The sequence below is a fragment of the Giraffa tippelskirchi genome, chromosome 7 (genome assembly GCF_054371585.1).
Source record: "Giraffa tippelskirchi isolate mGirTip1 chromosome 7, T2T-mGirTip1v1.2.pri, whole genome shotgun sequence".
NCBI classification, from domain to species: domain Eukaryota; kingdom Metazoa; phylum Chordata; class Mammalia; order Artiodactyla; family Giraffidae; genus Giraffa; species Giraffa tippelskirchi.
In genome coordinates, this window is record NC_137281.1 from 105,793,780 (window position 1) to 105,818,943 (window position 25,164).

General features: G+C 36.8%; 1 protein-coding gene across 6 annotated transcripts in view; it reads left to right on the plus strand.

The window, feature by feature from the left end:
* Window positions 1–25,164, plus strand: part of ATL1 (atlastin GTPase 1) — an 82,973-nt gene that overhangs the window by 35,303 nt on the left and 22,506 nt on the right. For 3 of the 6 annotated variants that reach the window (XM_081511299.1, XM_081511300.1, XM_081511304.1), the window contains exons 3-7: window positions 682–929; window positions 2,855–2,989; window positions 3,433–3,537; window positions 11,092–11,142; window positions 13,344–13,400. In XM_081511299.1, the coding sequence (XP_081367425.1) occupies window positions 682–929; window positions 2,855–2,989; window positions 3,433–3,537; window positions 11,092–11,142; window positions 13,344–13,400 (596 nt within the window). Of the gene's footprint in view, window positions 1–681; window positions 961–2,854; window positions 2,990–3,432; window positions 3,538–11,091; window positions 11,143–13,343; window positions 13,401–25,164 lie in introns of all 6 variants that reach the window. The other 3 variants (XM_081511298.1, XM_081511303.1, XM_081511302.1) reach the window with 3 other exon arrangements.

The window sequence follows — 25,164 nt, forward strand, 5'->3', positions numbered from 1 at the left end:
GTCTCCAAAATCACTGTGGATGGTGACTGCAGTCATGAAATTAAAAGACATGCCTTGGAAGGAAAGCTATGACAAACCTCAACAGCATATTAAAAAGCAGAGACATCACTTTGCCGATGAAGGTCCGTATAGTAAAAACTATGGTGTTTCCAGTAGTCATGTACGGATGTGCGAGTTGGACCAAAAAGAAGGCTGAGCACCACAGTTTGATACTTTCAAACTGTGCTGGAGAAGACTCTTGAGAGTCCTTTGGACAGCAAGGAGATCAAACCAGTCTATCCTAAAGGAAATCAATGTTGAGTATTCACTGGGAGGACTGATGTTGAAGCTGAAACTCCAATACTTTGGCCACCTGATGCAAAGAACTGACCCACTGGAAAAGACCCTGATGCTGGGAAGGATTGAAGGCCAAAGGAGAAGAGGGCAATAGAGGATGAGATGGTTAGATAGCATCACCGACTCAGTGGACATAAATTTGAGCAAACTCTGGGAGATAGTGGAGGATAGAGGAGCCTGGCGTGCTACAGTCCATGAGGTCTCAAAGAGTTGGACACAACTTAGCGACAGAACAACAACAAATTCCACTGTGCCCCTGTTTCAGATGTTTGAGAGTCAAGAGGTACATACACATTTCCTGTGTTCTGAGATGATTTCTGAATAAATTCTTATCTTATTCAACAGGTGGGTTTTCAGAAAAGACATATGAATGGAGCTCCGAGGAGGAAGAGCCAGTGAAAAAGGCAGGACCAGTCCAAGTCCTCATTGTCAAAGATGACCATTCCTTTGAATTAGATGAAACTGCTCTAAATCGGATCCTTCTCTCAGAGGCTGTCAGGGACAAGGAAGTCGTCGCTGTATCTGTTGCTGGAGCATTTAGAAAAGGAAAATCCTTCCTAATGGACTTCATGTTGAGATTCATGTATAACCAGGTAGGGAAGTTTAAAAAGTTTTCTGGTTTCTGTGCTTCTATCCCTTTGTGTTTTTATTTAGTAGTAGTGTCCAGTGTTTCCATTATTATGTTCCCTAAAGATGAACTAGTTTAAAAATGCTATCGTGTAACCATTCCAACTCTGGTGCTTTGGGAACCAAACTATATAGGCCACTTTGTCTGAAGCCACTTTGCTACATTTCTCTTAGAACATAACACATTTTTAAAAATTCTTTTGAAAATAGACAAGTACAGTGATACAGTTATAAACTTTACATGTTAGTGTTTAAAATGTCAAATAACTTTTGTCATAATTTTTATTATAATCATTTTGTGCCCAACATTTACTATGACATTTTTCATACATGCAGCAAAGCTAAAAGAACCTTGCAGTGAATACCTGGATGTGCACTGCTTAGATTGTACCAATAACATTAATATTCTTGCTTTACCTCTTTTGTTGTATCCAGCTATTCTTCCCAGTTTCAATCCATTACTCGATATTATTTTTGACTCATTTCAAAGTAAACTGTTGACTTCAGTATTCTTCCCTATAAATATTTCAATATACATCATCATTATGTATTTTAGTATTTATTTAGTTTTTTTCTTTTGTTGTAAAATTTGTTGTTGTAGTTACATCTGAAGTGTATATCTGCTTTTTTGGGGGAAATGTAAATACCTGCTGCTGCTGCTGCTAAGTCACTTCAGTCGTGTCCAACTGTGTGACCCTATAGACGGCAGCCCACCAGGCTCCCCTGTCCCTGGGATTCTCCAGGCAAGAGCGCTGGAGTGGGTTGCCATGTCCTTCTCCAACGCATGAAAGTGAAAAGTCAAAGTGAAGACGCTCAGTCATGTCCGACTCTCAGTGACCCCGTGGACTGCAGCCTACCAGGCTCCTCCGTCCATGGGATTTTCCAGGCAAGAGTACTGGAGTGGGTTGCCATTGCCTTCTCTGATGTAAATACCTGGGTAGCCCCAAATCCTATCAAGTGTATCTTGCTGTTAATCTCACAAAGTTCTTTTATCTTTTCCCACTCAGTTCTCACCTTTAACCCACCCCCAAAGGCAGCCAACACTGTGGTAACGTTTGAAATAATAGTGTGGCGTAGAAAAGAGGCTTTAAGGGGCATGCAACCAACCAAAAGCAGAAGGATAAATAGGAGATTGGAGTTGGGGAACAGAAAGTTAGAAGTTGAGAGCATACCAGTATTTTTGTCTATCCTTTTACCCATAGCAATTCAGATGCAAATATGGATGTTGAGGCAGAATAGACATACTACCCAAAGAAACTTTGTGTTATGCATTTATATAATAATTATCCATTTTGGACTGATCTTTTATACAGGTGAGATATTTTTGAACAACTTTGTAATGTTAACTTTAACTTCTATCTCTAGCCTCCAAACACACCAAGAACAGAATGACCAAAATACATTCAGGCTTTTAAAACAAACAAAATTCTTGCCATTTTCTATTTCTGTCATACCAGTATTAGTATACTGCTTAACACAGGCAGGAAAACTGAATGAACAAAATTAGAATACTTTCCATTCTTTCAGGTTATGTAGTTTCAGGCATAACCATAATTTTAATTGTGAAATAAACATTAGAATGAAATACTTGATAATGCTTCTCACATTGCTTATGTTAAATAGTATTTGCTCAAATTAAAGTTTAACAGATTTGATTTTGTTGTCCTGCACCTACTGCTAAGTGCTTATCCTCCTGCCATTTGTTCCTTCCTTCCCTAATAGAGAAGCATTTATGTATATTATTATTGTGTATATCTTGACATAATATTCTCTCTCATACCTTTATTTCTTTGTTTCTGGAATGCCCTCACTGAGTTTGCTCACCTGGGAAATGCCTAAAGAACCTGTACCACATATCTAGTTTAGTATCATAGACTTTCTTAATTTATAGGAATCAGTTGATTGGATTGGAGACCACAATGAACCATTGACTGGTTTTTCATGGAGAGGAGGGTCTGAACGAGAGACCACAGGAATCCAGATATGGAGTGAAATCTTCCTTATCGATAAACCTGATGGTAAAAAGGTATGATGTGAACTTCTTAAAGAAAATTGAGTTTTCACTTACCAGCAGTTACCACTTTTCAGGATCCTCAAAAATGCTCTTTTAAAAACTAATTTTGATCATTTGACATGAAGTTTAAAAGGAAAGTAGGTAGCATCTTATTTCATGTTCCCAGCTTCCTTGCTATTGATCACAGTAGGCAAAATCATAGGGACAGTAGAACAGCAGATCAATTAGCAATGCTATTTATGTTTTGTTGGCTTGCAGTGAAAATTAATCATTACAGTATTCAGCAGCAAATTAATATTTCTATTTTCAGTGGCATTCATGGCATGTGTGAAAAATTACCTATTAAATATTCATTGCTGATTGTTTGCTTTAGTCCTTATGGTGTTAACTTTGTGGTAACCCTAATGCCCTGCATGTTCTATAAAATATCAATAATGTACTCTACTTGCCTACAGGTTGCAGTGCTATTGATGGATACTCAGGGAACCTTTGATAGTCAGTCAACTTTGAGAGATTCAGCCACAGTATTTGCCCTTAGCACAATGATCAGCTCAATTCAGGTATGGAATAAAATATATCCATTTTGATGGATATTTCTTTAAATAAAATTATAAATATATGTATTTCTATGTAAATGTGGTAGTGAGACAAACAACAGAAATGTAAATTATATATATATATGACTCAATTAGCATACCAGTTCTTATGATTTCTATAAGAGTAGAATTATTTTTAATTACTGTAATCTAATTTCTGATCAGTTTTCAAATTGCCTACTTTAATCAGAAAATGTTATCTTATTGATAATTTTTTCTATTTAAAGTCTACAATTCCCTGGTGGCTCAGACGGTAAAGTGTCTGCCTGCAATGCAGGAGACCTGGGTTTGATCCCTGGATCGGGAAGATCCCCTGGAGAAGGAAATGGCAACCCACTCCAGTACTCTTGCCTAGAAAATTCCATGGATGGAGGAGCTTGGTGGGCTACAGTCCATGGCATCACAAAGAGTCAGATAAGACTGAGTGGCTTCACTCACTTCAAGCTCAATAATTTTAATGTATGTAGTTACATTGTGACCACCTATTCTAAGTTATATTTGATGATACAAAATTTATAGATGTAAATTTAGTTTTACATACTAGTAGAAACATTTCTAAATGTAAAAAATTTATATATATATATATATACACACACCCACACACAACTTTTTATAGTACCTTAAGGTACATTTCCTGGAGAAGGAGATGGCAACCCACTCCAGTATTCTTGCCTGGAGAATTCCATGGACAGAGAAGCCTGGTAGGCCACAGTCTGTGGGGTCGCAAAGAGTCGGACATGACCAAGCGACTAACACACAAGGTGCATTTAGGAAAGTAAATGTCTTTCTCTCCTTTTCTCTCCCTCTCTTTTTTAAGTGTTGTTTTTGAAGTTATTGTACACTTTATGAATTGTCCTGAAAGCCCTTAAGACTTTTACTATGATCATAGAACACACAGCATAAAAATTTTAAGACAATTTTTAGATATTTTCTGTTCACTAGGAAGAGCAAGAAGAGATAGTGACCAAGAAACAAACCATTAAAGAAAGGTAAAATAATTTTAAAAGGTAGAAAGGCAGAGTGGTTAGGATGAGTAAATCGAAGCTGAGATCATAAGCATGTAGGGAGAATGGACCTAGTGAACAGGCAATCATTATGTGGCAATTATTATCAGGCATGATGTGTAGCTAGGACAATGAAAGGATGGATAGAAGGAAGACTGAATTTTTTTATAAAGAACTTTAAAATGAAAGTCATGATTATAAACTATGATAACTAGTTTTTTTTTAAAGTATAAGTATCAGGTATATAATATTATAGTTCACCTTCTATATACAGTGATCACACCATAAGTCTAGTTTCCATCTATCGCCACATCAGTTCATTTCAGTTCAGTTGCTCAGTCGTGTCCGACTCTTTGTGACCCCATGAACCGCAACACGCCAGGCCTCCCTGTCCGTCACCAACTCCCGGAGTCTACCCAAACCCATGTCCATCGAGTCGGTGATGCCATCCAGCCATCTTATCCTCTGTTGTCTGCTTCTCCTCCTCCCCTCAATCCTTCCCAGCATTAGGGTCTTTTCCAATGAGTCAGCTCTTCGCATGAGGTGGCCAAGAGTATTGGAGTTTCAGTTTCAACATCAGTCCTTCCAAGAAAACCCAGGACTGACCTCCTTTAGGATGGACTGGTTGGATCTTCTTGCAGTCCAAGGGACTCTCAAGAGTCTTCTCCAACACCACAGTTCAAAAGCATCAATTCTTCGGTGCTCAGCTTTCTTTATAGTCCAACTCTCACATCCATAAATGAATACTGGAAAAACCATAGCCTTGACTAGATGGACTTCTGTTGGCAAAGTAATGTCTCTGCTTTTAAATATGCTGTCTAGGTTGGTCATAACCTTCCTTCCAAGGAGTAAGCATCTTCTAATTTCATGGCTGCAGTCACCATCTGCAGTGCTTTTGGATCCCAAAAAAATAAAGTCTGACACTGTTTCCGCTGTTTCCCCATCTATTTGCCATGAAGTGATGGGACCAGATGCCATGATCTTAGTTTTCTAAACGTTGAGCTTTAAGCCAACTTTTTCACTCTCCTCTTTCACTTTCATCAAGAGGCTCTTTAGTTCTTCTTCACTTTCTGCCATAAGGGTGGTGTCATCCGCATATCTGAGGTTATTGATATTTCTCCCGGCAATCTTGATTCCAGCTTGTGTTTCTTCCAGCCCAGCGTTTCTCATGATGTACTCTACATATAAGTTAAATAAGCAGGGTGACAATATACAGCCTTGACGTACTCCTTTTCCTATTTGGAACCAGTCTGTTGTTCCATGTCCAGTTCTAACTGTTGCTTCCTGACCTGCATACAGGTTTCTCAAGAGACAGGTCAGACGGTCTGGTATTCCCATCTCTTTCAGAATTTTCCACAGTTAATTGTGATCCACACAGTCAAAGGCTTTGGCATAGTCAGTAAAGCAGAAATCGATGTTTTTCTGGAACTCTCTTGCTTTTTCTATGATCCATTGGATGTTGGCAATTTGATCTCTGGTTCCTCTGCCTTTTCTAAAACCAGCTTGAACATCTGGAAGTTCACGGTTCATGTATTGCTGAAACCTGGCTTGGAGAATTTTGAGCATTACTTTATTAGCATGTGAGATGAGTGCAATTGTGCGGTAGTTCGAACATTCTTTGGCATTGCCTTTCTTTGGGATTGGAATGAAAACTAACCTTTTCCAGTCCTGTGGCCATGCTGAGTTTTCCAGGTTTGCTGGCATATTGAGTGCAGCACTTTCTCAGCATCATCATTCAGGATTTGAAATAGCTCAACTGGAATTCCATCACCTCCACTAGCTTTGTTCGTAGTGATGCTTTCTAAGGCCCACTTGACTTAACATTCCAGGATGTCTGGCTCTAGGTGAGTGATCACACCATCGTGATTATCTGGGTCGTGAAGATCTTTTTTGTACAGTTCTTCTGTGTATTCTTGCCACCTCTTCTTAATATCTTCTGCTTCTGTTAGGTCCATACCATTTCTGTCCTTTATTGAGCCCATCTTTGCATGCAATGTTCCCTTGGTATCTCTAATTTTCTTGAAGAGATCTCTAGTCTTTCCCATTATGTTGTTTTCTTCTATTTCTTTGCACTGATCGCTGAGGAAGGCTTTCTTATCTCTCCTTGCTCTTCTTTGGAACTCTGCATTCAGATGGGTATAACTTTCCTTTTCTCCTTTGCTTTTTGCTTCTCTTCTTTTCCCAGCTATCTGTAAGGCCTCCTCAGACAGCCATTTTACTTTTTTGCATTTCTTTTCCATGGGTATGGTCTTGATCCCTGTCTCCTGTACAATGTCACGAACCTCTGTCCATAGTTCATCAGACACTCTGTCTATCAGATCTAGTCCCTTAAATCTATTTGTCACTTCTACTGTATAATCATAAGGGATTTGATTTAGGTCATACCTGAATGGCTATGGTTTTTCCAGTGGTCATGTATGGTTGTGAGAGTTGGACGGTGAAGAAAGCTGAGCGCCGAAGAATTGATGCTTTTGAACTGTGGTGTTGGAGAAGACTCTTGAGAGTCCCTTGGGCTGCAAGGAGATCCAATCAATCCATCCTAAAAGAGATCAATCCTGGGTGTTCATTGGAAGGTCTGATGTTGAAGCTGAAACTGCAATACTTTGGCCACCTCATGCGAAGGGTTGACTCATTGGACAAGACCCTAATGCTGGGTAGGATTGGGGGCGGGAGGAGAAGGGGACGACAGAGGATGAGATGGTTGGATGGCATCACCGACTCGATGGACATGGGTTTGGGTAGATTCTGGGAGTTGGTGATGGACAGAGAGGCCTGGCGTGCTGCAATTCATGGGGTCGCAAAGAGTCGGACACGACTGAGCGACTGAACTGAACTGAACTGAATGGTCTAGTGGTTTTCTGCACTTTCTTCAATTTAAGTCTGAATTTGGCAATAAGGAGTTCATGATCTGAGCCACAGTCTGCTCCTGGTCTTGTTTTTGCTGACTGTATAGAGCTTCTCCATCTTTGGCTACAAAGAATATAATCAATCTAATTTCAGTGTTGACCATCTGGTGATGTCCACGTGTAGAGTCTTCTCTTGTGTTGTTGGAAGAGGGTGTTTGCTGTGACCAGTGCATTCTCTTGGCATAACTCTATTAGCCTTTGCCCTGCTTCATTCTGTACTCCAAGGCCAGATTTGCCTGTTACTCCAAGTGTTTCCTGACTTCCTACTTTTGCATTCCAGTCCCCTATAATGAAAAAGACATCTTTTTTGGGTATTAGTTCTAGAAGGTCTTGTAGGTCTTCATAGAACCGTTCAGGTTCAGCTTCTTCAGCGTTACTGGTCGGGGCATAGATGTGGATTACCGTGATATTGAATGGTTTGCCTTGGAAACGAACAGAGATCATTCTGTTGTTTTTGAGATTGCATCCAAGTACTGCATTTCAGACTCTTTTGTTGACCATGACGGCTACTCCATTTCTTCTAAGGGATTCCTGCCCACAGTAGTAGATATAATGGTCATCTGAGTTAAATGCACTCATTCCAGTCCATCTTAGTTTGCTGATTCCTAAAATGTCGACGTTCACTCTTGCCATCTCCTGTTTGACCACTTCCAATTTGCCTTGATTCATGGACCTAACATTCCAGGTTCCTATGCAATATTGCTCTTTACAGCATCGGACTTTGCTTCTATCACCAGTCACATCCACAGCTAGGTATTGTTTTTGCTTTGGCTCCATCCCTTCATTCTTTCTGGAGTTATTTCTTCATTGATCTCCAGTAGCATATTGGGCACCTTCCAACCTGGGGAGTTCGTCTTTCAGTGTCCTATTTTTTTACCTTTTCATACTGTTCATGGGGTTCTTAAGGCAAGAATACTGAAGTGGTTTGCCATGCCCTTCTCCAGTGGACCACATAGTTACCATATCGCCACACAGTTACCCCCTTTATCCATTTTGCCCAGCCCTCATCCCTCTGTCCACAGGTAACCACTAATCTGATCTCTATTAGTTCATTTTTATTTTATTCATTCCCTTATTCCACATGGTTAAAATAATGTGGTATTTGTTTTTATCCATCTGACCCATTTCACTTAGCATAATATAATCAAAGTCCATCCATGTTGTTACAAAGGCTGGATTTCCTTCTTTTTATGTCTGAGTAGTAATCCAGTGTGTGTGTGTGTGTGTGTGTGTGTGTGTGTGTGTGTTACATCTTCTTTATCCATTCATCCATTGTTGGACACATAAGGACTTTCTGTATGTTGGCTATTGTAAATAGTGATAAATTGAACATATGGGTGCATATATCTTTTTGAATAGATAAATACCCAAATGTGGAATTGCTGGGTCATATGGTAGTTCTGTTCTTAACTTATTTAAGAATCTCCGTACTGTTTTCCCTAGTGGCTGCACAAATTTACAATCCTACTAACAGTATATGAAGGTTCCCTTTTCTCCACATCCTCTCCAACATGTAATTGTTCCTTATCTTTTCAATAATAGCCACTCTAACAGGTAGGAGGTAGTATCTTATTCTGGTTTGTTTACCTTTTAATGTATTGTTGGATTCAGTTTGCTAATATTTTGTTGAGGATTTTTGCATCTATATTCATCAGGGATATTGGTGTAGTTTTCTTTTTTTGTGGTGTCCTTCTCTGGTTTTGATATCAGGATAACATTGGCTTCATAAGATGGATTTGAAAATTTTTTCCTCCTCTTCAATTTTTTGAAATGTTTTTAGAAAGATAGATATTAAATCTTCTTTGAATGTTGTATAGAATTTGCCATTGAAGCCATCTGGACCTGGGTTTATGTTTGTTGGGAGCTTTTTGATTCCTATTTCAATCCCTTTTTAGTAATCAGTTTATTCAGATTTTTCTTTTTTAATGATTCAGCTTTGGGAGATTGCATGTTTCTAGAAATTTATCCATTTCTTCTAGGTCGTCCAATTTGTTGACATATAACTGTTCATAGTAGTCTCTTATGATCTTTTATATTTCCGTGGTATCAGTTGTAATCTCTCCTCTTTCATTTCTGATTTTATTTATTTGAGCCCTCTTTCTTTTTCTCTTGGTTAGTCTAGCTAATGACTTATTGATTTTATTTGTCTTTTCAACTAGCTTTTAGTTTCACTGATATTTTTATTGTTTTTTAATCTCTATTTTCTTTATTTCTGCTCTCATCTTTATTATTTCCTTCCTTCTACAAACTTTGGGCTTTGTTCTTTTTTCTGGTCTCTTTAGGTGTAAAATTAGATTGTTTATTTGGGAATTTTCTTATTTTTTGAGGTAGGCCATATTGCTCTGAACTTCCTTCTCAGAAGCATTTTTGCTACATCTCATGGATTTTGATATGTGGTATTTCTGCTCTCATTTATCTTTAGGTATTTTTAAATTTCTCCTTTTGTTTCTTTCACTATCCATTGGTTATTCAGTAGCACATTATTTAATCTCCACATTTTCCTGATTTTTTCCCCATTTTTTTTCTTGTGAATAATTTCTAGTCTCATACTATTGTGGTTGGAGAAGCTGCTTTGATATTTCATTCTTCTTTGAGTTTATTAAGATTTGTTTTGTGACCTGACATGTCCTCCAGAATGGTTCATATTCACTTGTGAAGTGTGTATATCCTGCTGCTTTTTGGCTGAATGATATTTATGTATCTGTTCAGTCAGTATGATCTAATGTGTTGTTAAGTCCGATGTTTCCTTGTTGATTCTCTGTCTGAATGATCTATTCATTGATGTAGCCGTAAGATTGACTAACTTTTAAAAATATACTTCTTAATTTAATTAACCTTTAAAATACTGACTTAATATCTACCTTCTAACAAGTCAATTAAAAACAGATTTTTGCCTTTTAAATATTTATTATTTATATTTTCCTGTAGATATTAAATATTTTCACTGAAAAATCTGCTAAGTCCTTAGTAATAACTATTATTATTATCTGAGAAGTGATCTGTTATTGAAAAAAGTACACAAAGTATACTGTTTGTATCAGTACATAAACAAAAATCATTAACTTTTCTTTGAAGTTACTGATATTTATCCTCTTTCTCAGGGGAAAAAAAAAGTTTCACTTTAATCTATTCATGAAGCAATAAAACATGTGTTTGAGGATGTAAGCAAGATATTCAGAACTCCTTGTGATGAAATTTTCTATAGACTTAAATAATTGATTGTAAAGAAGCCAATATAGTTTTTGAAGACAAAATTTTATATATGGGTCATTAAGATCCAGATTGCTATTATTTTGGTAAGCTTGTAAGAATGATTATTTTAATACTAATTGATGAATTAGGTTCATAAAATAATTTTAACATTCTGCCTCCAAAACAGGTGGCTACTATATTTCTGAAACAGTTTTATGATCATTGTGTTAATGCATTGTTTACTGTCTCTCAGGCTTTCTTTCTCCTCTCTCAAGGTCTTACAAATATCATTATAGAAGAATATACATGAGAGAATGATTTTATGATAATCGATATTTCAAAAATAGAGAATAGCAAAATAAGTGCTTAGTATGTTGCTAATTATTTTCTCATTTTGATTTTATTTCTTAATCAAGGTTTATAACTTATCTCAAAATGTCCAAGAGGATGATCTTCAGCACCTTCAGGTAACAATATTTATAGTCTCTTTTGTATATCTGGTAATCTTTTGGGCATGTATAGCAGAACTTTAAGATTTTGTCAGGCCTTCTTGTATTTGGAGAATGTAACAGTCAGAAAGATTTAAAAACATAACCAAATGGAAGTTGTCACATTTCCAGGTTTCTTGTTCTAACCCTATATGCTTAGGTTCTTTCTAATTCAGTTTTCAGAGTCCTTTGTTTCAGTAAAGCTACTTGCTTGTCGACCCTGTATATGGGAACATATATGGCACGTTAGAGTGGAGAGAGAACCTTTGGTTTAAAAATGGCCCAAAATGTGAAGTTGAAGTCTTATGGTCAAGGATTTAATAATTGTTAGTATAATATCAGTTATATGCCAGATTTTTTTCCTGTGGACCACTTTATAGCTATGGGTGACCACCTGATGGTAACTCATAGAATTCTATTTTGGATCTGAAAGAAACCTCAGTGACACCTAACTTATCCTTAATATTTTATGAAAGAGAAATTGTTTCTGAAAAAGAAAGAGTTGCCAATTAGTGACAGAGTGGGAATAGAAATCTGATCATCTGATTGGACTTGGTGTTTCTTTTACTCTCCAGGCAGCATTTAAATCTCAAATTAGTAGAAGATTAGATATTTCCTAAAGGTAGTTCTCATCTCTGTCACATTCTCTACTCTCTTTCAATTCGTGTTATTATTAGCTACATATTAATAGAAAAACCTATTGTTTCTCTGATAGTTTCCCTCTGCATATTTTACAGAAAATTTTGCTTTTAATATATTATTTTGGCAATAAGGGCCCTATGCAGAGTAACAGATAACAAAGGATAATAGGACAGGGTGATCTGTGAGGCTGGAAATATTATTTGGAGTTCACATCTAGCATTACTCCCAAATATGTTTCTGGCACATCACACTGATCAATTATGAAAAATAGACGATATGCTGAATAATTGTTAGATGTTTCTTTGAGTGAGTACAACTGCTTCTTTAGGTGGGTGTCATAACCTAGCCAGTTAATGACATGGCACTGTCCAATACCTGTTTAAGATTTCTAAAAAAGGACTGATTTTGGACTGTGACATTGAGTAAGTAATCAGTCTCTTTTTGAGATCATTAAAACATTTTTCATGTAAATGACATCACCTCATTCTTTCTCAGAAAAGACTGTGAGTTCAAATTATGTTAGTATATGATTCTGATGAAAATGAGTAATGATTCTGATCCCCAGACCAGCTTTTATATATAATATTCCAGACTTTCATTTATTTACTATAATCAGATACCTAGTTGTTATCATTTGCTTTCTAGATTCCCACAGTTTTCACGGGAGAGGCAATGTGGTACTTTGGGGGCTATTCTAAAAGGCCAAAGGAGGGAAGTCCTCTGTGTCAGCATCCTTCCCCAACTCTGAGATGCCTCTGTAGTTTGCTACTCTTGTGTGATGACATGGCATTTCCTTTGTACATTTCGGGAAACCCACTTGGCCAGTCAGAACAGAACCCTCACCAGAGGCCCAATCACAGGCACCCCCTCAAGTCTTTGTTCTCTAAAACCTTACATTTTTGACGAAACAAAATGATATGGTACCTCTCAATTGGGAGCGATAAAAAATAAAAGGTGGTTTATTTGATTCTTCACTTTTTAAACCAAATGTCTGTTGTTATTGTTCAGTCGCTAAGTCATGTCCGACTCTTTGCGACTTCCAAGCCAGGCTTTGTTCCCGGTCCTTCACTATCTCCCGGAGCTTACTCAAACACCTGTATGCCTTTGTAATAATCAAGGCCATTGTGCCATTACCTCAGGCAACAATCTTTGTAAATTATCCCACTTAGTTTATAGCTCTCTGGTCTAATCTATGCAAGTTTTGCTTTGAAAGGTCATTTCACGTGTTTGTTTGTCCCTTATCTTCCCCACAAAAAAATTGTCCTACATTCTAGATATAAAAGAAGCTATCTTTAAAATGGAAACTTCATTTTAAAATGCACTCTATGTCCTTAATTTTAAAATATATGATTACTGTAGCTCTACTTAATCTAATACTTAGTTACTTAAAATGATTATTGCAGTCTTAATAATATAGTGTTATGTTACAGCTAAAGAAAAAAATTAGTGAAAGAAAGCCAAGAAGATACTGAAGTTTTCTCTCTTTATGTATGTGGGTGCACGTGTGTGTGTGTGCGGGTGTGTGATTTTCCTTGTAGCTTTTCACTGAATATGGCAGGCTGGCAATGGAAGAAACGTTTCTGAAGCCATTTCAGGTGAGTGGGTATTAAATGATGATAAATTCTTTATTAGAGTTTCCTGAAGACTATAACCAGGTATATTAATTGAGAGAGTCATGTTTCTTTCTCCATTCACAATAGCAAAAAAAAAAAAAAAAAGCTTTGACATTTAAGTAGAAAAATCTAAAATATAAAGACCTTTATGGAGAAAATATTTTCAAAATTTCATTAAAGATCATAAAGAAAAATTTATATAAGCCAGAGAGATATAGTATTATTATATCATACTATATAATTAACCAATAAACTCAGTGCAATTCCAATTTAAATTATAACAGGATTTTTGGAGAAATGCAACACATTTTTCTATAACTTTTCTATGACATATCTAGAAAAATTAAGTTCTCTTTTAAGTCAGTTTTTAAAAAGAAAATCCAAATTGGAGGATTGGATACATACTAGAAAACCACAGCAATGAAAATGGTGCGATTCTGCACAGATGTGAGGAAAAAAACCTGATGAAACTAAATAGAGTTCAGAAATCTCTCTCTATATAGGGAAACTTGGCATTAATTAGTGGTCATATCATAAACCAGTGGGAAATTAGGGTTTAAAAAAACTAATTCACTTTTTGAAGAAAAAAAATTGAATTTCTGTTGAACACCATATATGGAAGGGATTCCCCAATTGTATTAAAAAACTAAATAAGAAATTTAAAACTATAAAGTTAATAGAATAAAATATTGGAGAATATCCTTCTGAACTAGTGTGAAGAAACGTTTATTCACTAAGACTCCCCCAGCAAAAAATGTAGTGAAAAATTGATGGATATTACTACATCAGAATAGAGTATTTCTGTTTATCAGAAGACTCTAAACAAAGTGACTGGATTGGAAGAAGGTACTAACAGGGTCAAAAGTCAACAAGGGATTAATGTATAGAATGTGCAAGGAAGTATTGCAGTTAAGAATTGGATGCCCATCAAAAACTGGCAAGGGAACCAATACACACCTATGAGAATGGCCAAATTCCAAAGCACTGACAACATCACATATTCTGCAAATGAGGCTGTAGAGCAACAGGAACTCTCATGCATTTATGGCGGGAATGCAAAATGGTACAGCCACTTTCAAAGATAGTTTGGTGATTTACAAAAAAACTAAAGATACTCTTACTATACAATCCAATGATCATATTTACCCAAAGGAGTTGAAAACTTACATCCACACAAAATCTCCACACAGATGTTTGTAGTAGCTCTATACATAATTGCCAAAACTTGACAGCAATCATGATGTCCTTCAGTAGCTGAATAGATATACAAACTGTGGTACATCCAGATGACAGAATGTTATTCAACAAGAAAAAAAAATGAGCTATTGGCCACAAAAAGACATAAAGTGTTTACTCATTCGTGTCCAACTCATTGTAATCCCACGGACTATAGCCCGCCAGGCTCCTCTGTCCATGGAATTCTCCAGGCAAGAATACTGGAGTGGGTTGCCGTTCCCTTCTCCAGGGGATCTTCCCAACCCAGGGATTGAACCCAGGTCTCCCACATTGCAGGCAGATTCTTTACCATCTGAACTACCAGGGAAGACATAGAGAAATCTTAAATGCGTATTACTAAACAAAAGAAACCAATCTGAAAAGACTGTACACTGTATGATTCCAACTATATGATACTCTGGAAGAGGCAAACATATAGAGACAATGAAGAGATTGTTTTGGGGTGGTTTGGGGTGCACCAGGGGTGCAGCATGAGGGGCCGAGAAGTGAACAGGCAGAGCGCAGAGGAATTGGGGGGAAGTGAAAATACTCTTCAGATATAATGATGGATATATGTCACTATATATAATGACATTTGTCCAAACTCATAGAATTAACAACACTAGAGCGAACCCTAAGATAAGCTATGGGCTTCCCCGATAGCTCAGTTGGTAAAGAATCCGCTTGCAGTGTAGGAAATCCCAGTTTGATTCCTGGGTTGGGAAGATCCCCTGGAGAAGGAATAGGCTACCCACTCCAGTATTCTTGGGCTTCCCTGGTGGCTCAGCTGGTAAAGAATATGCCTGCAGTGCAGGAGACCTGGGTTCGATCCCTGGGTTGGATCCCCTGGGGAAGGGAAAGGCTACCCACTCCAGTATTCTGGCCTAGAGAATTCCATGGACTATTCCTATGGGTTCGCAAAGAGTCAGACACGACTGAGCGACTTTCACTTTCAAATAAGCTATAGACTTTGAGTGATTATGATATCAATGTAGTTTTATTCTTGGTTTAAAGAAAGATACTATTCTGGTGAGTGATGTTGATAGTAGGAGAGGCTATGCATGTGTCAGGGCAGGTGGTATATTTATGGCAAATCTTTGTACCTTCCTCTCAGTTTTACTATTCTAAAAAAAGTCTTAAATAATCCCAAACCATTAAAAAATGATAAACTGAACTTAATTTAAAATTTAGGCAGGGACTTCCCTTCTGGTCCAGTGGTTAACACTTCGCCTTCCAATGCAGAGGGTGCAGGTTCGATCCCTGGTCAGGGAGCTAAGATCCCATATGCCCTAAGGCCAAAAAACCAGGACATAAACAACATAAGCAATATTGAAAAAAATTCAATAAAGACTTAAAATTTAGAAAAAAAAAAAAGTTAGGCAGTTAAAAGAAAGGAAACCTGGATGACTAACACATTTTCTAAGGAATGTTAAGTCTTGTTGATAATTAGTTAAAAATTAAAATAACGAGATACCACTTTTACACTCATTAGATAGGCAAAAAGTGGAACATGGGGATAAATACCAAATGATAGCTAGAATTTGGATGAACGGGAACAGTCAGACCCTATTGGTTAATAAGTGCAGCTTTTAACAGCCATTCTGTGGAGCAGAGCAAATATATAAAGATACCCATTGTAGCATTCATAGATCCATAGTGGCAGGAAGTTGTAGGCAGCACAGGTGTCCATCACTTGAAGAACAGATACATAAAATAGGGTGAAAGACATACTCTGAAATATTTTGCAACATCCAAAGGCAATGAACCCAAAGTATAAGTAACATGACTAAAGTATTAAAATTTATACAAATTAAGTAGGGAAAAAGTTCAAGTTCTATAACATGATACTATTTGTGATTATTTAAAACTTCTACATACGCAAAATAATTTATGCTAGAGTGAGTGTGGTTGAGAGCAGACAGTTGATGGGAGTGTGAATCTGGGGAAAATATGATAAAGTAAAACCAAAAAAAGGAACCTTTGCATGGAAAGATGTTGGTATGCTGTGAGTGAAGGAGGGTGAGTCTCTCCTCTGAGATTTGGAGAAGCAGATGGGGAGAGGAGGTGAGGTAGAATGAAATAAGTCGCTGCTTACAGTCTCCTGTGTGGTTTATAATACCTATTAGACTCTGTTGTCTTTTTAAAAATAATTTGTCATGTTGATAGTGGAAGTATTGTATAATAATTGGGCTATTTGCTTTCATTTTTCTCTTCTCTGAACTTGCTACCTCAGGACTCAGTGGCATAGATTGGGTAACTCCATAGTAATTCTGGAAAGGAGTTTTCAGTCTTACCAGCAGGTGTCACTGCTTCTTACGCTTGGCTAGATAAACTGAAACCAAAAGAAACCAACCAGTGCTCTGTTGATGGACAGATGGATGGATAGATCGATAGGCAAACAGGCTTTGGTAAAACAAAACTAACAAAAAACAATGAATTGAAAACAAACAATGGAAAAAACTTTGAGATTACTACTTGTTTGTAAACTGCTGGCATTACAAAAGAAAAAATTATGATTGAATGAGTCAACATTGACTTCTGAACATGTTTTGACTTATAAATCTAAGAATCTGAAATTGAAACGAGAAACTCATTAAGTAGCAAAAGTGGCTTCCATCGCTATTTAGTAATTTAAGATTAAAGCAATCAAATTCAAAACAAAAATACTACACCTCATGAAATTAAAAGACAAAATGTAAATATACTCAAATCACGAAACAACATTTAAGATATCAGCAAAATGATTCACATTTAAATTAGAAAAAACAGAAAAAATTCTATAAAGTAACTTTTAAATAAAAGTTTAATTCATCAGTTTTTTTAGCTGGTCACTGTTCCTATCCTCTTCCTCTGAGAAAATAGCAGTTTTATTTGTTTGGATAAAACTGTGGAGAAATTTTAAATACTGCCTGAGAAAATAAAGTGATTTTTAAAATAATAATTTATTATTAAAAACTAAACTTGACAAATTTAAAATAGAATTCTTAATTCTGAAACAGAGTGAAACTGTAAATAATAAGATGTCTCAGGCAGCAATAGAGAGGGCAATTAGCCAATGAAATGAATAGCTGAATTAACAAATTAATTTGATTGTTAAACCAAAAGTCGATTTATACAAAATAAACAAAATATCTATAATTATATTTTAAAACTATGTTTTTAGAGAACTAAAAGTGAATTCAGTTTAAAAGCAACTTTGAAGTGTTAAGTTTAGCCAGTGTTGTGCTGATTAATGTTTATAACTGGCTAGGGAGAAGTGGGAGATGCGTCTGATTGTAGCATTTGCTGATTTCTGTGGTGTAAATACTTTTTTACTGTGGCCAATTTCAGGCTACTAACATGCTGTCTCCTGACTTGTAAAATTCCTTAGATTTTAATAAGTCTTCCAAGGGAGCCTATAAAAGCCAGCTGTAGACTAGTACACTCAAGAAGTAAATGCATATTAAGACATAGCATTCTCTGACATGACTTACTTTCCCACTTGTCTTGCTCACTGTGAGCACTTGAATCTTAAGTATAACAATCCAGCAAGAGCTACCTCATTAATGTAACTGTTCTTTAAAAATAGTTAAAATAACTTGGTTCTTTAGCTCCTCTGCCTTAGGACTTCAAGAGATTTGGTTGAGAATGAATACATTTCCGTTAATTTAAACATGTAATACCCATAAATATTTGACAGGGACATTAGATAATAATTTCCAGTTTTCTCTAAGGACCTGATAAAAAAAACCTCATGAGGTATGGTAGGAAATTTGTCTGTACTTGGGCCTATGAATTTTTCTTCCTTGGTTATAGGGCACACCAGGCCCCATATAGCTCTACAATGAGATGATTACATTCTTGTGTCAAAATCTCTATTAGGAATTTTTCTGATTGTTAGACATCATTTGAAGTACACATTAAATGAACAGTTTACAGACTGTTTTTCAATACCAGGCAAGACTGTCTTCCTCTAATGTTCTGTGCTCAGTGCTCGGCCATTAGTTATTTGTTACCCAAGGAAAGGCTCATTTTCCGTTTGTGTGGCTCTCCAGCTTTCTCTTTGAGTGCTTGTCACTCATGTCCTCTCAACTCTGCTGGACTGACATGGTGGAGAGGGTTTTCACTTGGTCTATAATGTCATGATAACAGGAAGTTTGATGTTAGGCCTAAGCTGAAAAGGATTCCCCAATAGAATGGAAGGTGGACTCTAAGAAGTCCACCTCAAAATTCTCCAAGCCAGGCTTCAACAGTACATGAACCGTGAACTTCCAGATGTTCAAGCTGGATTTAGAAAAAGGCAGAGAAACCAGAGATCAAATAGCCAACATCCGTTGGATCATCGTAAAAGCAAGAGAATTCCAGAAAAACATCTACTTTTGCTTTATTGACTATGCCAAAGCCTTTGACTGTGTGGATCACAAAAAACTGTGGAAAATTCTGAAAGAGATGGGGATACCAGAAGACCTGACCTGTCACTTGAGAAATCTGTATGTAGGTCAGGAAGCAACAGTTAGAACTGGACATGGAACAACACACTGGTTCCAGATTGGGAATGGAGTACATCAAGGCTGTATATTGTCACCCTGCTTATTTAACTTATATGCAGAGTACATCATGAGATACACTGGGCTGGATGAAGCACAAGCTGGAATCAAGATTGCTTGAAATATCAATAACCTCAGATACGCAGATGATACCACCATTATGACAGAAAGCGAAGAACTAAAGAGCCTCTTGATGAAAATGAAAGAGGAGAGTCAAAAAGTTGGCTTAAAACTCAACATTCAGAAAACTAAGATCATGGCATCTGGTCCCTTCACTTCATGGCAGATAAATGGGGAAGCAATAGAAATAGTGACAGACTTTATTTTTTGGGGCTCCAAAATCACTGCAGATGGTGACTGTAGCCATGAAATTAAAAGACACTTGCTCCTTGGAAGAAAAGCTATGACCAACCTAGACAACATATTAAAAAGCAGAGACGTTACTTTGCCAACAAAGGTCTGTCTAGTCAAAGCTCTGGTTTTTCCAGTAGTCATGGATGGATGTGAGAGTTGGACTATAAAGAAAGCTGAGCAGTGAAGAATTGATGCTTTTGAACTGTAGTGTTGGAGATGACTCTTTGAGAGTCCCTTGGACTGCAAGGAGATCCAACGAGTCCATCCTAAGGGGGATCAGTCCTGGATGTTCTTTGGAGGGACTGATGTTGAAGCTGAAACTCCAATACTTTGGCCACCTGTTGTGAAGAATTGACTCATTTGAAAAGACCCTGATGCTGGGAAAGATTGAAGGCGGGAGGAGAAGGGGACGACAGAAGATGAGATGGTTGGATGGCATCACCAACTCAATGGACATTAGTTTGAGTGGACTCTGGGAGTTGGTGACGGACAGGGAGGCCTGGCATGCTGCAGTCCACATGGTTGCAAGGAGTCGGACACGAATGAGCGACTGAACTGAAGAAGCCTTAATGTTATATTATTAAAAGGGCATGTTGGCTACAACAGCCCAGGAGTTTCCTGTTTAACCATTTCATGTCCTCTAATTATATAGGCTACAAAGTAATGGGAACATCTCCCAGTTTACTAATGTTTAATCTCAAGGTTCTCTTGAGCCAGTTTTTTAGATGTCAGTAATTTCCCAGTGACATTTCTATGGTGGGTATCTTTGTAAGTCAGTCTACAGGAGCTGACTTTAATCAGTTTAATCTTCAGTAAGTTTAAGTATTGATACAAGCCACAATATTCCTGAACCCTGGTCCCTTTAAGCCAAAGTCCTGAATATATCCATTTATTCCTGAACCTCTCTATGGCATGATGCCCTGAGATAGATTGGTAAGAGTGCTATCAGTATTTAGGTTGTGTGGCTAACACAGAGGAAATGGATTAATTCATCCCAATTTTCTCCCATAGCATTTTTATTAATCATTTTTTGTACACTTAGAGACCATCAATACCCTAGACCTTTGGAATAGATTTGACTCACCACATACATACACACATACACAGGTCATAACTAAGGTGACAGAGGTGTTTGCTACCCCGATTGTAGTAATCATTTTACAATATATATTTATATTGAATAATCACATTGCAGACCTTAAATGTACACAGTGTGTTATATGTCAATTATATCTCACAAAAGCTGGGGGAAAAAACGATTTGAATTCTCTTTGTGAAATAAGAGTGGAACACAATTCATGTTCCTTTCAGTGGAGTTGTAATTATTGGTAAGCAGATATCTCCATTCCAGTTTTAAACTGAAGATTGCTAGAAAATAATAGTAGAGGAAGCTTATGATAATGTTCTATTATATTAGGATAAACCTTCTGTTTCTCACAGTTTTCTGTCCAAATTGGTCCTACATATGGCAAATCAGGAATTATGTTACAATGGTTTACTTAATTATATTTAAGGACCCTTTATTCCCGTGATTTGAGTGTTCCTCTCTGAAATAAAGTTTGATAGTGATTTCAGCTACTTCAGAATTTCAAAACAAAACATCCTTTGTCAAAAATCTATGATGACTGCAACTGCCAAGTCATACCAGAGAAATCCATGATTTCACTGAGAAAATGAGAAGCTGTTATTTGGCTGCTTGGGCTGTAAATGAAAGGAAAAGACATTCTCTTGGTGGGGCTGAGGAAAAGGACAGCAGTTTGAGAAACGTGCCTTATCACATGTTCTGTCCAGAGAGCGATTTAGGTAATCTGAGAATTGTATGAAATTAGAATAAAATATTCATCTGGCTACTCAGAATTAAGTCAGTGGTATAGATCAGGATCCCCCCAGTGTCCTTATGTAGATTCATAAAATGTCTGGAAGACCTACATAATAATATTTTATTGAACTCTTATTTTTGTGCAAGGCCCATGCTCAGTTTATTTCTTACATGATTCACATGAATGTTCATTATAGTTATATAAAATAAATAATGTTGTTACTCCTTCTTTATTCCTTTCTATTTTTTTTTAACTGATGGGGAAACACGGAGGCTTAGAGTAGTTAAGAAACTAAACTTGTCCTAGGCCACGTGTATCTTTAAGTTGCGGAGTTGGCCTTCAACCTAGGCCGAAGGCTCAAAGCCCTTGCATTTCACCACCACCTCTTAATGCCTCTCTTCCTCTTTCTAATGCTAGGTGCCTACTGAACTATAGCTTGTGGTCTTATAGTTGAATGTGCAAATCTCATCCCACTAGCTAAATTATAAATATGTTAAGAGCAGGACCTTTACAGTTAACTTTTTTTTAGTCTAGACCACCTACTTTATAGGCTTCCTAGGTGGCTCAGTGTTAAAGAATCTGTCTCCTAATGCAAGAGACTCAGGAGACACAGGTTCTATCCCTGGGTTGGGAAGATACCCTGGAGTAGGAAATGGCAACCCACTCTAGTATTCTTGCCTGGAAAATTCCAGGGACAGAGGAGCCTAGCAGGCTACAGTCCATGGGGTACCAAAGCATCAGACATGACTGAGCATACACACACCACCTACTTTATATACAGTAGACATTTAATTAATGCTTGCTAATTGTGGTGTTATATGCATATTTAGGATTGTATATAGTTTGCATACAAATAAACTTATTGGACTCAAAATTGGAAAACCTGGATTCAAGATTTGGTGTAGCTATTACATATCCTGCCTAGTATTACCTCTTTACATTTTTAAGATAAGACCCATAAGCAAGTAGTTTAAGTCAAAAATTGGTATGAGAGTGTCCAAAACGCTTATACTGGGCATGGCCCCTTCTTGAACTACAGAAACACAATCATGAAGTTCTTTTTCAATGGAAAAAGGTAGTAGAATTTCTGAATTGGAAGTATTACATTGATGGTTTATAATTAAAAAGATAACACATTTAATTAGTTAAGACTAACAGAAAAAAGTGAGATGTTCTCAGTTAGCAACAGATTGTATGTGGTATCGTCAGATTTAAAGGTGGTCCTAGTACATAGTCTGTAGATGCTTCAAGTAGTTAGACAAGACTGCAACTGCTCTGAGGCAAGGAGGATAAGCCATGACTATTGGACCAAGAAATACATAAAAGACAATGAGTCTTGGATGTTGACCATGATGTTGATTTATTAACTGCCATGACCTAATCTTTTTATATGTATAAAAAAGCAAAATTTACGGTAATTTGGAAGGGGTTAATCTGGACTCAGTCTTCCCTGGTGGCTCAGTGATAAAGAACCCATCTGCCAATGCAGGAGATGTGGGTTCAATCCCAGGGCTGGGAAGATCCCGTGGAGAAGAAAATGGCAACCTACTCCAGTATTCTTACTTGGGAAATCCCGTGGACAAAGGAGCCTGACGGGGCTACAGTCCTTGGGGTCACAAAAGAGTCTGACAGGACTCAGCAACTAAACACCACCAACAACAATCTGGACTGTTATAGATTATTCTCTCATTTTTCTGTCTGTATCCTTGGAAACTTTTACTCAAAGAGATTCTTCAGGTTTTTTTTAATCATATACAGTGTAGGAATCTTTAGCTAATATGATACTTTGGTTCTTTCAGCAGACTGTCTGCTTAAAGTATCTATAGGTGTCCCTATGGATAGGCTTCTGAGTCTTAGAGAACAGAAGATATTTTGGTCTTATCTGGAATGCCACAAAATTTTTTTTTAAATTTCTACCTGATTAACTATTTAAGCCCGTCTGAAAAGCCAGCCATAAAGTGTAAATTTCTAAGTTGATGATTTCTCTTTCAAGTTTTTTTTTCTGATTCCTGTATTTTATGTCTGAGACCATTTTAAAAAGGGAAGACAAGGTTCCCTTTATTTTGGCTATTTAAGTACTGAGAGTATTGTTTGAAATTTTCCTGAAGTCTATTTTTAAAGTTTCCTATTGATTCATCCTTGTTTTGTTCATAATTTTTAATTGATGTCCAATTCATCTCAGAGAAAGTCTTCTGAAATGGCCTTGCATGGTATTTTTCTATATTTCTTGCCCTTGAAAGGCTATTAAAATTTTTATTCTTACTTTTTTATGATGAGCTGGGTTATTTAAATGCTCTCCTGGTCTTTCTATTGCTTTTAACCAATTTTTCTAACCTAACAATTTTTTTCCAACCTAACTGTTCATTTTTTTCCGACCTAACAAGAGTGACTAATAATTAAGTGAACTTAGTTGGAAAATAATTGATAGTTCAGGGCAATAAGTAACAGGATCCTGAATTCTGCAGCAAATTTCTGTCTTCCTGTGCTAAAAGAAAGTCCTTACAACTGAGCTCTAGGCCAGTGTTTAAATTCAACTTCTATACAACAGTCTTCAGATATAGTAGTTTTAAGCAGTTGGGGCAATATGACTACTTTTTTTCTGCAAAAATCAGTAAGGAAATGGTTCAGGAGGTCAGAGGAAGAAAAAGAAGGTATTGAAGGAGTGAAGTGATTGGTGAAGATAAAACTGAGTAGAGAGAGATACACTGTCAGTAGGGTAAATTTCAGAAAGTTAGTGAAATTGAGTCTTCTGGAGTCAGCAGTTTTGAGGCCTCAGTTTACTAATTAAAGAAGCTAACTAATGAATGTTTGTTATTTTCTCTTCATTTTTATAGAACATCTTATCTTTATTATTTATTTTGACATGTCCTAAGTTTAACACAATGTTATTCTGAATTTTTAAGGGTAATTTATTACTAATGCACATATTAGGATTGTAATGCAATACAAATAGGAAGCAGAAATTCTTCCAGGAGAAGATTGCAGCTTTGATATACACAAGCCTGTAACAAACGAATTGCTCAAATTGTGTGCTTATGAAAAGCACCTGGGTCCTCAAGCAAGTGTTAGAACAGTGCTACGTACAGTCAATAATCTGATAGTCATTGATCCTACGTTATGGACTAAACAAAGAATTTGCAAATTGACAAGAATGAGAATGGCCTCTAAGTGTTGTAGAGAACCCAAGGCAAAATTTGACTGACTACTTTTGCATAAATTTGTTGCTGGTGTAACAGACCTCCAACCATTAGTCTTTGGAGCATCCTGATTAATCTGGTTACTACTTAGGTCTTTGCCTCTGTTCTTCATAAAGCACTTCCTTATACATTCAGTGATACAAGACAATTCAAGATAAAATACAAGACAATACTTTGTATGAATTTTCAAACAAAAGAAGGAAAAGCGGGAAAAAAAACAGATTAATGGCAAAAATATTTACTGAATAATATACCTCTAAACCAAAAGTTCTAATAACATTATACAAAAATGAGGTATAATTTTTTTGTTCAATGAGTACACTTACAAAACAAAAGGTTGAATTACCCTTTACAGAGACATAGAACTAATGACCCATATAAAGACTCACTGAGTCTTTATAACAAAAATTCTAGGATAACAAATTACTCAGCAGCAAGAGCTCAGTGAAACAAATTAGAACTCAGATTTGATCATTGTTGAGGCAGATGGAATTTGGGAACAGGGGACATGGAAAGTACACATGTTAACCTGAGGTTCATGGAGAATACTGCCCAGTGAGGCCGTTCAGAACTATCTCGGTAGGACTTCAGAACTGTCGGAGGATGAGACCTTCACTCAAAACCTGATACGAAA